Consider the following 13,831-nt stretch of genomic DNA (forward strand, 5'->3'; position numbering starts at 1 on the left):
GACCCAGCCACAAACTCAGCATTCAATGCTGCACGGCGCTAGCATCTGCGTGGGTCACGCAGTTGTGCGTTCAACCTTAGTCAAACAGCGGCTTAACAAGTGGCACGCTTAACAAGTGGCAGAAAATGTCTAATACCGTGTCAGGTTAGGCCAAATGTTACAAAAATTTAATTACATAATAATCTACAAAAGCTACACCATGCAAGGAAACACTCATCAGTCGAGGACGTTAAGTGAAGGAGAAACATACTTCTGATGATTCCCGGGTTTCGTGCATATGGTACACCTCATGCTAGCCATCTACTCAGCTTCTACGGTAAACAATCGTGCCTAGAAAACTTCTTACGTACCTCCCCATCATCTGAGTCGACGTCTGGATCAGAGGATGAAGTGGTTCCAGATGAGAGTTGATCTTGACTGCCTCTGTGGACGTCCACTGCTCAAGATAGAGCACATTATGCTTTTAGCAGGCAAAATGAAGAGTTAATCGGAGCTAATCAAATGTAAGAAGATAATCGAACCTCATACCCCGCAATGAAGCTTCGGTCAGTATCTCACTGGCAGTATCTTTCAGTTGTCGCTGGAGGGGGCATACTACAGGACTCTCTATGGATGACACAGGGAGCTCCAATGGAGGCATGCATCTCTGTATGGTTAGGCAAGCCAATGCAATCAGACGATTCCAGAGTGGGCCGGATGGCAAAGTTGTACACCAGGAATACAGTCGTTCTGGCGTCATGTCCTCCAGCAGGGCTCTTCGACCAGCCTCTGCCACCAAATAGAAACCAGGTTTCTCTTACATCAGTGCATGCTACACAATGGTGGATTGCATGAATAGCTTTTGCTGCAAATAGTTTGAGAGCACCTGAGTAACCATTACCTCTTCATGTGTGCAATATGTTACCCTTGTGTTCCAGTTCTCACAACACATATTAGACAGCAGTGACAGTCTGGACACAAACCAAAACTAGAAAAGTGCTGTCATATGTTTGCTCATGATTCTCAAAGCTAGGCTTTCATGTACAATCAACACTCAATTTGTGAACCCTCGATTTATGAACTCCCCCGTTTTATGAACGGTATGCCGCGGAACAAAACATTTGCCACATATTTTCCCCTAGTTTTATGAACCCTCGATTTCCGAACAGTGAACAGATTTTGTGGGTACGAATTCGAGAACCCAAGGCTTTTTCCGGTCACCAAAAGGTCAGAAAAAGATGGAATATGGAACATGACGTGTCCAGTATTTCTGAAAATAAACGTCTCTGGAAAGTTCCCTCGTTTGTAGCGCTCCTCGGGCCTTTTCTTTCCTGCACACTTCAAATTATGAACATTTTCAGTGGCAACAGTTGGTGTTGATAAATCAAGGGTTGACTGCATTACAGCAGGCCTGAAAACTCCAAGGAAAACCTGTGCCACACTTTTGCCACTCATCCACCAGCCACATTAGCACTGTCTACTTGAGCAAAAAGCTGTTAAGCAGACCACAACTTGCTATATGAGAAACAGGTATTGGGTACATCCTACCACCCCGGCAATTGTGTGTTGTGGCTTCCTCCCGATATGGTCTCAAATGTTGTATGCGCCACTCGTGTCATTCATTCCCACTGTATTTCCAAGTATAAAAATATCTATTGAAATTTGAGCTAGGATACCAATTTGAAGTTAAATGATAGTCATCGGGCGGCACGTTCTGCACTAGTAAATGATCATAGCAGACGATGCTAACCGTCGTCATCCCACTTTTTCTGTTATATGCACGTTTCAGAATCTAGATATTCCTGCAATGCATGCTGTACTTTTATGGTTAATCTACCTACGGTTAATCGCCGCAGGAATGAACCACTTTCCTAATTGCTTATGTACGTGTATGTGACACCTTTGACCTTGGACATAGAATGTACTTGAGTGCACCCAACAGATGACGCAGCCAACTAACGTGGAACACCTTTCTCAGAGTATGATGCAACCTGAGGCGAGAACACTAACCACCAGTTTACCGGGTGCAGCTCCAAGACTTGTTTTGTGATTGAAAAGTCACATGGTGATTTGTTTTGACACACAACAAGAGTGGCTTGCTGAACAACTGTTAAAGGGACCATGAAAGATATTTGACAAGCCCACGATCATTTTTAATTTGTTCCCCTGTACTAAAGCATTCACTCTGCGAAATATGAAGTTGAAAATGATTCAAATAGCGAAGATATTCTATATTAACCACAGGCGTGAACGGCAGCTGCTACGGCCCACCTCCGAGGCGAACTGGTCGTGACATCATTCACAGAACATGTTGCCGATTCGTGGATGGGCTTTTGCCAGCAAACTGCAAACTTTGCAAACCAGCTCGCATACTTCGCCATGAAATATGTTTTAATTTGACCTGGAGAAAAGATTGTATCTAACCGTTGACACGAAATCTTACGAGAAATGTAATATAGCTGTTGACTGTCAGCATGGTTACCGAAGCACGTTTTCCTCTTTAAACTTCTTCTTCGTCAGAACATACCTTCGTCTGCGGCATTTTACGAGTTGCTGAGTACCGAACGATCCATAGACGCTGTGTGTGTCGCATAATCTCTTACTTCATTGCTGACAATTTGCCTTTCGCCATATTTCCAATGATTTCGACGGCAGATATATGACGTCGTTGTTGTTCAAACCGAAACCATGCACCTACGTTGTCCTGCGGGGTGTGTCCTCCTCGTCGTTCACAGTTGGCTGAGAGAATTGGATGGCGATGATGTAAGCCCACATCGAAGGCATATATCCAGCGGTCACGCCCGGCTATTTCTGTCTGATAATTGCGTCCCCGTTGTGCTGAATACACTTAAAAGTCGATGTGTGTATGATAGTGAGGGATCATGTGAATGGTTTCCTGCAGAGTACTTGGAATTCGCGAAAATCGTTTCATGGTCCCTTTAAGACTAGACTTACTTGGATAGAACTAGGAAAGGGAGCCATGTAGCCTTGTCTGTATCACGCTTGTTACGAAGATAGATGTAGTGAGTGGCGAAAAGCCATGCACATTTAGTGTGCAGGACATACCATATCTCCTAGCTTGTATGCCAGATGGGCTTTCATTCTTTTTGTTCTTATGGCTGTGGTTCAGCTGCGTTACACACAAATGGCTTGTTCTGTGCAAGAAGTAAGCATCAGTTACTCACTGTAGAAGGCAATATGCAGCAGTGCTTGCAAGTCAGCTCTCAGCATTCGCACCAACAGCTTCTCGTGCCGTGTCGTTACCTTTCCAGCAGACAGATCGTGCAAAACGTTCAACAAGATGGAGTGTCCATGCTGCGACATTTCCAGGACATTTCTCTCTAAAAACCAGAAGAGCATAATCTGGAGCCACATTTATGAATATAATATGTAATAGAATAATACACTATAAATATATAATTTTTTATGCAACTTGATGGCTGAAAATACAAAAAACTTGGGAGAGTTCCTTCTGGGGTTGTGCCTCCCAGAATGACATACTGACTAAATGGATACTTTCTGCAGCAGTGCCACTGTACACCAGATACAGCGGCTTTGAAGCGGCCTTCAATAATGGTCCAGTTACTGCCAGTGTAATGTCATAATAGCATGTCATGATAGTATGTAATGCTTGACTGTTACCAGATGCCAGACGATACTAGACGAAAACTTATCATACAGTGTGTGGCATGTTATTTCTGTTTGTGTAGTACTTCCATTCACTGTGTGGAATGATCTTCACTTGCTTATCTTCTATGTTGTATAACCTCATTTTTTGTTATGTTATTATGCAACAAAACAAGGTGCCTCATCCATAGAAATAAATTATTTGTGAACACAGCCATCAGTTACCACTTATTTCAATACAACATACTCAGATATACAACCATATCATGCTGTATGCATACCAAAGAAGAAAGCCTTACAATGGGCACTTTCGCTTTGTTCTAGTACGCCTGAATTTTCCGCATTCTGGTACGCAGTAGACATTTGTTAATTCAAACTCAGATATTTTATACTTTCGGCTAGTTCAAATACATTTCGAAGTTTCGTTTAGCGCGCTATGTTTTCAATATATTGAAAAGCCACCGAATTCAAGCAGTGTTTCTGGCTAATTCCCATGTTTTGTTCCCACATAAAACTGTTCCATCTGACAGAAAATGGCTTCTGCATGTTGGTGATGCCACACGCCTTTGAACATATTGCTCACCTTATAGAAGTATCTGTCTGCTAGAGAATAGTCCCATAAGGAACAGCTTGTTTTGGCTGGCATTGTAAAATTTTGTTTTGTGGCCTCATGTACTGACTAAGCAGTGAGCTATAGACAAGATTCTTTGAAATATCTTTCCATTTGGAGAGTGTCGAATTAAGAAACTTGGCAACAGGCCTTTCACCAATGTTTTGTGTGTGTCCCCATTTATAATCTTGCTTGTGTAGATGAAAGGTTAAAAATGTGTTTTGTATGGGCAGGCACGCACAACAAAACCATAATTGAGTTGGCATCACACCTGCCATGACCATTTTGGTCGTTGTATTTCATAATAACTTGTGTTTAGTGAGCAAATGATGCCAGAATAGTAGCACACACTTGCACAGCTTAATTGAATAGCAACACATCAAGAGCACGTGCACAATGCATGACAGGGGAAACTACATAGTACACAGGATGCTGGTTACATTTTGCATAATCATCTGATTCCTAGGTGCTTTGAGGCTGCCCTCAACGACCTTTCACATCATGAACCTTTTTTGTTAGAAAGAAAGCACATGTGATTGTAGTCTGTAGAAGAGGAGAAAATAAGATAGAAAAATACCGTAACTCATGTAAAACCAAACAGAGTAAAATGAAAACTGAAGAACAAAATCAGAACTGGACCTGATTTACACCCACTCGCTTACACGCCTTGCATGAAGCACAAAAAGCCACCTCTGTTGAGTATGTTATCTCGAAATATTTTGTGGTGATGGGTTCTGCGGTTATCAAGCAGCATTTTCCCGGTAAGTTAGGTCTAAAAAGCAAATTCCCTATTCCATTAACATGTGGGATGCCCCCGTGACACCAGCAATCCTGAACGCTGGACGTCCTATGCCAAAGCAGCTCTGGGTCTAGGACTGGTACAAGAACATACCTGATTAAATTTGGCCACCATACCCTTTGCAGAATTCTCCTTGCTGTGCAGCGATAAACCGCCCCCCAGCATTGGAACGCTTTCTGGAAGTCCTGTTCTTGGAGCGTGTGAAGCACCTTCTGTGATTGTCGTTGGATATCCTCACAGTGCGAAATTGGCGACCCTCAAGTTTTAATTTCATCTCCGGGAAAACAAAGAAGTCATAGGAGGCCAAATTCATCAAGCTTGTGCCGAGGATCCTTACCCCCGAATTGAAGGAGTACTGTGTGCCAGGACCTCCGTTAGCAGGTCCGGAATCATTTGCAGTATTGTGCATCATGAATTTGTCATCAAAGGACTGTCAACTTCCAGTTCTACTACAACACTATGAGTCAATTGAGGAAGGACATTCGGCGCAAGTGGCCACAACTGATTTCACGAAGGTACTGACAGTGCTCCCGCACACACGGCATTCATGGTGCGCGATATTCTTGCCCAGAATAACATGGTTGTTGCTTCTCATCTCCCGTGCTTTCCAAATTTGGCATCTGTGACTTCTTGCCCTGCCCCAAGATGAACCTGGAGGACACTGTGGAGGTGATCCAGCATGAATCTCAGAATGTCCCAAAGATGGCAGTTGATGAAAAGTTGTGGAGCGTTGGTTGCGGGAATTGCACCCACATCACTCTAATCAGAATCAGTTGCTACCGGATCCCAGTTTGATGGAAGAGTACGACTCTACGATTCGTCTTTATCTGCTAAATGGACATGTGGAGCACGTACCTGAGACGGAGAACACCGGTGGAGGGCCTATATATTACATGCCTCATCATGCTGTCATACAAAGAGATCGGGAGACGACTAAAGTACGCATTGTATTCGACGCTTCGTCAAAGTCATCTGGTGCAGTCTCTTTAAATGAAGCTCTTAACGCTGGACCCAACTTGAACCCGGATGTTCTAGATTTGCGCCTTCAGTTCAGGGCATATCAAATAGCTCTTACAGCTGACGTTGAAAAAGCGTTTTTACAGATCGTACTCGATCCACAGGATCGCGATTCTTTGCGCTTTCGTTGGTACGCCATTGCGCCGAAGGCAGACGAGGCTTTGCCTCCTATTGAGACTTGGAGAATGATGCGGGTACCATTCGGCGCAAAGTCCAGCTCGTTTTTGTTGGCCGCCACTATCCGACATCATTTGCAATCTGTGGTTTCACGATATCCTCGAACGGCTTCTCTTCTATCAAGTCGCTTTTATGTGGATGACCTGGTTGTCGGCGTGGATTCCGTTGACGAAGGAAATACGCTCTACCGTGAATCGGGTGACATCCTTGTTGAAGCTCATCAAATGGACCAGCAAAGACAGCACCCTGTGGAAGTTATTTCAAGCGGATGGCACTGCTTCATCATCCACCACTTCCCTTAAAAAGGTGCTCGGACTCAATTGGGATATCGACTCTGATGAGATACAGCTCTCCATGAAATCATTATCCGATTTTCTGGAATGTCCGGTTGACACTAAGCGTTACGTGCTTCAGGCTGTTTCTCGGATTTTCGATCCTCTGGGCTACGTGGCACCGTTCGTAATTACGGCCAAGATCCTACTGCAAGGCATCTGGCTTGCTAAGCTTCAGTGGGACGATCTCCTTCCTGACAACATAAGGTCTGTATGGAGTAATTGGTGTCAAGAGGTACCTACGCTGGCTCGTTTCCGGCTACCTCGAAAGCTAACAGGTGCCACAGCTCCGTTGACGGAGGTTGCGAGGAGTCTGCATGTTTTCGGCGATGCCAGCACCAAGGCCTATGGAGCAGCTGTTTACTTGGTTTCTCATCGTGGCGAAGGCCTATTGGAAGCATGTCTGTTGCTGGCCAAAACCAGAGTCGCCCCGGTGAAAGCAATGTCCCTCCCACGCCTCGAGTTGATGGGCGCCATTCTAGCCTCACGACTGCTTAAGTTTGTTCGGCAGACGTTATTCGTTTTAGATGTGGAAGCCATCTTGTGGACAGACTCCGAGGTTGCTTTGCATTGGATCCACGGATCTCCCTCGGCGTGGAAACCTTTTGTACGGAACCGCGTTGCTGAGATTCAATCTTCTACGCAAACCCGCCAATGGAGACACTGTCCTGGTCCCGACAATCCTGCGGACCTTTTGACGAGGGGTGTGTCATGCCGACGCCTTCTGGACACTACGTGTTGGTGGAATGGCCCGAGTTGGCTGTGCAGTCCTGAATCCTGGCCGCCAGGTTGGCGCTCTACAGCCAATGCTCCAGGAGATGTCTACTCCGAGGCTAAGACCCCCCGACGTTCTCGCAGTGATGACAGTGATCAACGAGCCCATCCTGCAAGTACGAAAGTACAGCTCGTTCTCCAGACTGCTCCAGGTTACGTCATGGGTGCTACGGTTTGTCCACAACAGCAGGAGCCCTTCTCTCAAGGACAGGGGTATGCCAAGTTCAGAAGAGATTAATGCGGCAGAGCACTATTGGATTAGAAATGCTCAGCGTGAGTCTTTTGGATTGCAGCCTACCACCCACACTTCTCTTCGGAACGCCTCCTTGTTTCACGACGACGAAGGGATCCTCCGCATGCAAGGACGTCTCCAGTACGGTGTCTTTCCTGATGCAGTCAAGCATCCTATAGTCTTGCCCTTGGACCACCCTATCACAGCCATGATTATCAGGCAGACTCACTTACGGTTGTTGCACGCTGGCATCCAAGGAACACTGACTGACCTACGGGAGGCCTACTGGGTCATTCGAGGACGGCAAGTGGTAAAGAGGGTGGTGCACGGCTGTCGCGTTTGCCGGCGAGCGAAAGCCCGCGCGTGTACTGAGATTGCTGGTCCCCTGCCTCGGGACCGAATATCAGCTGCAGCGCCATTTCATGTGACAGGAACCGATTATGCTGGGCCACTCTTTTACAGACCACCCTATGGAGAGAGCAATGCTTCAAGAAAGTGTTACATGCTCATCTTCACTTGCACCGTAACTAGGGCAGTTCATTTAGAGCTCACAGAATCTATGACTGCCGAAGACTTTTTGAAGGCCTTCAAGAGATTTGTATCGAGGGGAGGTGTGCCAGGAACAGTATACTCTGATAATTTCCGCACCTTCAAGAGTGTGTCCCGTGAACTTTCCGTTGGCCAGCTGTCGCAGGATCCAGATGTGAATGGGTTCCTTGCGGTACATCGGATCAGCTGGAAGTTTATCGTTGAGCGCGCTGCCTGGTGGGGAGGCTTTTGGGAACGCCTAATAAAAAGCGCCAAGGTGTGTCTACGGATGATACTGGGAAAAAGCACCCTAACGTACAGCGAGCTTGCCACTGTTGTCACGAAGGTGGAAGCCGTTCTGAATTCACGGCCCTTGACTTATGTTTCCGAGGATCCAGACGATCTCTCCGTGCTCACGCCTGGGCACTTCCTGGTTGGTAAATGTACTACAGCCCTTCCCTACGAGCCTGCAGTCGAGTTGCGTTCGACGTCAAACCAGCTGAGGCGACGATGGAAGTACCGCGAGCGCTTGATGGAGTCATTTTGAACTAGATGGACCAAGGAGTATATCCTGTACCTGAGATCCACGAACATACGCAGGCCACTTTCATCGTGCAGCATCAAGACAGGGGACATCGTTCTCATAGCCAAGGAGGATGCGCCTCGGGTGTTTTGGCCCCTTGGCCGCGTTGAAAGTACAAGAGAGAGCGCCGATGGCTGCATCCGATCTTGCCAGGTCAGGATATCGGGGGGCAAAGTTATCTGTAGACCAATTCAACTGCTACACAAGTTAGAGGCAGACGAAGATTAATTGCTAGGGTCTCTCATCTGCTTCATCGACATGGGTGACATCGACATCAATTCAGGGGTGGGAGTGTAAAGAAAGATGACATCATATCGCGTAAAATCGTGGCACAGATCTCGTGACTTGAGATTCTTCCGCCATCTTCATAGCCATTAAACGGTTTTCAGTACCCTTGAACAGACGTCCTCTCTTGCTTTATATTGTACTTAACATATGCTACACTGACATAATTATGTTTTCTTCGATGCGCTCTCACATTCACGCAGGCGGACAAAATGAGGCAGGCGGCAATTCTTCATGTAGTAACGTAAATTGAAGTGGCTGATTCAACAATGCGGACAAATACAACATTAATCACCTACCACCTCCCAGGCACCGATCTACAAAAGCAGTTGACGAAAAGTCATCAAGTGCCAGTGGTAGGATCCACACCTCTCTGATTGGTCAGGTGTGTTACCAACTGCCATCCTTGCCTAGGCCAACTGCTTAGGTGTTGCTGGGGTTTAAATGTTGTACTTGTCTTAATTGTTGGATTACCCTCTGCAATTTACGTTACTTGAAGAACGTGCTTCACATGCTCCAAAAATTCCACTTCTGGGAAGTATTCTGTGGCACCACAGAACTGCTCAGAGTGGTTTATCGTTACATTGCGTGAGTTGTTATGGCCAAATTCAAATTAGGTATGTTCTTTTGTTTTTACAGTCCTAGTCCAGAAACGCTTTGATTATATCTTGTATGAAGCACAATTTGACATGCAGCATTTATTTCTATTAGTACTTCCATTTTCCTGTTCCAACAATGGGGAAGTGTAGGATCTGCTGGAAGCTACGAAATTAAGCTAAACGCTTCAAAGAGCTTAAAAATACTTTTTTTGGATTTTATTTCAATGCATAAATAATACACATTGCTACACAAAAACAAAAATGTGATCCTAGTTTTAGCACATGCCACTAGATGTAAACCAGCCACACAGAGTACCGAACAAGAGAGATCACATCCATATGAAGGCCAGTAATAAGTAAGAAAAATTGCTCACTGACATTGGAACTACACAATGTGGGCAAGAGATGTGGGCATAGTTCAAATGCTAAGAAATTTGAGGCCTTCCTAGACATGCCCAACATGTCAACAGACATCACTTCCTGTTGGAGGCATTCCATGGAGACGATACTCATTTCAACCTTTTGCCTTTGCAACACGTCCAGCCATGATGGGCTTACCCCAAGATACCAAACAACCCTATCTCTTTTTTCCTTTATAGCTTAGTTTCCTGAGAATCAGCTACCTGGAAGGGTGCACACACTCACCTTTCTTAACCTTTGACCATCAACGTATCTCACAGTGAAGGAGGAGTTAGTAATGTACTGTAGGTTACCCTAGTATCAATATTGCCAGTAAAAAACATCTGTAGCTCACTACAATTTTGCAAAGCCTCGATCTGACAAGCCTCGAGAATCCATGACTTACACAAAGTGCAACAAAACATGTATTAGCAACACTGCACAGAGGCAAGCTATCTACATTATGCTTGCATCAAAGAAGATGCTTACTTGATCGTGTAGCCCATGCCAAGCATTCGAGTACTTGAGCTGTGAACAATGATACTGTACGGTGGTCATTCAAAAGTCCAAGTAGCTGAGGGATCACACCTTCCTTGCCAAGAAGGGTAGCATTAACTTCTACAAGAGAACAGAAGGACACAAGTAAACCATTTGGGAATATGGAAAGGCTTCATTACTAATTATTTAATTGAATTTAGTCGTAGCATTGAAGTGGTGGCCTCTAGTATTCCCTCAATTTACACTACGAGAAACAAGACTGCAAAGTTGTCAACTGAGTTCTTCTTCAACAGGCACTTTTAAAATTGAGTGCTGCTCTCCATGTGGTCTCACCTTTGCATTCGGTGCAAAAAAGAACCATTAGCTGATGCAGTGTTTCAAAGCACCCAAGTACAACCATTCGTAATAATGTGCCTTTTAAGCAACTGTTATGAAATTTTAATTACGTTGGAATAACTTCTACTGCATTTGTAATGCTCTCAATTCTTATCTACTTGCAGTATGCTTGCTTATCTACTGCATGGGAAGTGCTCCTGATCCTCACAATATAGAATATTGAAAGAGAAATAATAATAAAAAAGAATAGCTGAGTTGAGCGTAGAGGACACTGAAAGGACAGAACTACAGAGAACCAAGCATCTCAAAAGAATTTAAATGTGTGACACATTTCCGTGCAGAGTCCACACTTCATGACAGACTTGAACAATCAGTATAATATCTAGCAAACAAGGTGGACGAGGCAGAAGTACACTTGGAGCAAGAATGCAGAGAAGGGTATTTCCGTCACGATCTTACAAGTACGGCGAGCAACTTATTCAAAGCTGTGTTGAGAAAGTCCTTACTAGACTTGCAAGCCTTACAAGTAATATGTGACTCCCTCAACCTTCCTGCTAGAAATTTTACCCACAATGTTCCCCATACTGCACAGAATGTTGCCCCTAGTTGCAACTAAAAGATTCGGGTTTCAAGGATCATCAGGATATGCCAGCCTGGTTGACAGCAGACACAAGTAACGCTTTATCTTAAAAGCACGAGTGCATGCCACTTCTTTGTTTATTTTCCAATTCAATAATGTGATAATGATACAATACAGTGTTGTCACGCACCACACATAATAGGACCAACATTCCACAGGCAACTGTACCTTCTGTATTAAATTACTAGCAATAAATGGTCCAGTCACACTTCATAAGAGCAAAATGTAATACGACGAAAATCACAATGCAACCAAATAATTTTACCTTCCCATCAGGCCACCATAGGGAGCATGCACTTTACATAGGACAAACGAGCTTTACAAAACAAAAATCCCCAAAACAGCATTTACTCCATCCCTGACATATGTCCAAAGGTAAAAGAAACCAGCAAAAGGTGCAGGCACGTACTGCTAGTTTTCTGTGCTTCTATTCAGTCTGCCCCCCAAACATCCTTCATCAGCAAGGCAAAAGATTGTCACCTGCTATGAACACAACTGATTCGGTTTGTGTTGCCCACAACGCATGTCGTGATGCTAGCCAGTGATGGTGTACTGGGAGAGGGAGAGGTCCCTACATGGCACAGCTGAGCCACAGAGAGAGAAAAGTGTTTGCACTATCCCAAAACATAATGCATTGAGAATAATTCATTCCAGCGTGGACTTTTAAAAAGTTCTGCGATCATCTTATGAAGATTCTACTACATATCAACATTTATGTTGCTGCCCCTTCAAAATTCACAACATAAACCTTTCAAAATTTTGTCAATTACAACATAACGTGCAGTACTGCAAAAGTTTTTTTTTTTTGCATGGAATGATTTTTCGCGTTTTTCACGATCACCAAAAATTCGCAAATTTAAGTACCCACAAAGTAGATGTACTGTTATAATTGCGCACTTATAATATAAGTGCGCAAATCGGAGTTAAGTCAAGCATTGAAAATCTTGAAGGAAAGAGATCTAGACAAAGTATAACCCCACGGTTTTTGTTCCACATGTTACAGGGTCCAAGTCATTCTTATACTGAGCCTGTCTCTCTTTGTAGACTTGCAGTAAGAGTGCGAAATTGTTTGTCTGTCTGTCACCTTAATGCACAAAGCTTGGTTGCTAAGCATGAAAGTGTTGAAACGTTTCTTAACTCATTAAAGTTTAATTTTGACATACTTGCTTTCACGGAAACATGGTTCAACAGTGATGATGTGCCAGTAACTTTTTCTGACTATCAATGTATATCTAAAGGCAGAACGGATAAGCGTGGCAGCGGCATCGCTATATACACGTGTCTGCATTTCACTAACTGTGATGCATTGAGTTTAATAAATAATGATGTGGAAGCATTAGTGATATACAGACATCTGGTGTTATTTTTGCGACAGTTTACTGTCCGCAAATCGTAACGCATTTTTAAACCATATGGAACCTATCTTCTTATATGCAGAATCAGTAAAACTACATGTACTGATTGTAGGGGATGTCAATATTGATCTGTTAGGAAATTGCATTGCTAGGAAAGATTTTGAAGAGCTCATCGAATCATTCGGTTGCTTGAACAACATTTCTTTACCTACTCGCCCCTCATCTAATACATTGCTTGACGTTTGCATCAGTAAGAACACACCAGTGTTGTCGGGAGTGTTCAGTGTCTACTTAAGTGATCACTTGCCAATTTTTTGCTTTTTAAAGAATTCAACTAACATACCGGCACATACTCGACAACTCACTAGATACGATCGCATTATTAGTGCCACATCGCTAGATGATTTTTATTCACGTGTCTCGAGCATACACTGGGATTCATATTACAACGAAACTGATCCGAATGCACTATACACTATATTTCTTGGAAACTTTATGAAGTGTTATGACGAAGCTTTTCCTGTACGTGAGCTGTCTAGACAGTCTAGAAACATAAGAAAACTGTGGGTAAATAACCTTCTTTATCAGCGTATCAAGCAGAAAATGCACTCTTCCAAAGGTTTTTAAAAACACGGAATACTGCATTATGGTGTGAATTCAAGCATGTTCGCAATAGGCTAACTGCTGATCTTAAGAAGGCAAAAGAAGAGTATTACGGAAAGTACTTTTTATAAATATTAAAAACGACCCTACAAAGGTATGGAGAACCATCAACAACCTTGCTTTCGGCAGTACTACACAGCCTGTCCCAGAAGCGATGCAAATTGGTGGGGAATCTTATTCTGGTCTACGCCTAGCTGATAAGATAAACAACCACCTGGTTAAAGTGGGAGCACCTTCCGTAAATCAATCTTCCAGTTATCGGTTTTCTGCTCCCCCCCCCCCCCCCATCCCCCTGAAGCATCAATATTCCTATCTCCCACGACTTCTCACGAGATAGAACGTATCATACGTGGTTTAGACAATTCCTCTGCAACCGGCGCAGATGGGCCCAAGGCTGT

At 44.1% G+C, this 13,831-nt stretch overlaps 1 protein-coding gene across 5 annotated transcripts in view; it reads right to left on the reverse strand.

Annotated features, from left to right (window-relative positions):
- The window catches only part of LOC135388581 (cytosolic carboxypeptidase 1-like), a 79,258-nt gene that overhangs the window by 51,861 nt on the left and 13,566 nt on the right, over positions 1 to 13,831 (reverse strand). For all 5 annotated transcript variants that reach the window (XM_064618205.1, XM_064618204.1, XM_064618202.1 and 2 more), the window contains exons 7-10: positions 10,431 to 10,559; positions 3,165 to 3,320; positions 529 to 768; positions 351 to 436 (exon numbers count right to left, since the gene is read on the reverse strand). In XM_064618205.1, coding sequence (XP_064474275.1) covers positions 351 to 436; positions 529 to 768; positions 3,165 to 3,320; positions 10,431 to 10,559 — 611 coding nt within the window. The remainder of the gene's footprint in view (positions 1 to 350; positions 437 to 528; positions 769 to 3,164; positions 3,321 to 10,430; positions 10,560 to 13,831) is intronic.

This window comes from Ornithodoros turicata, chromosome 3 (genome assembly GCF_037126465.1).
Source record: "Ornithodoros turicata isolate Travis chromosome 3, ASM3712646v1, whole genome shotgun sequence".
NCBI lineage: Eukaryota > Metazoa > Arthropoda > Arachnida > Ixodida > Argasidae > Ornithodoros > Ornithodoros turicata.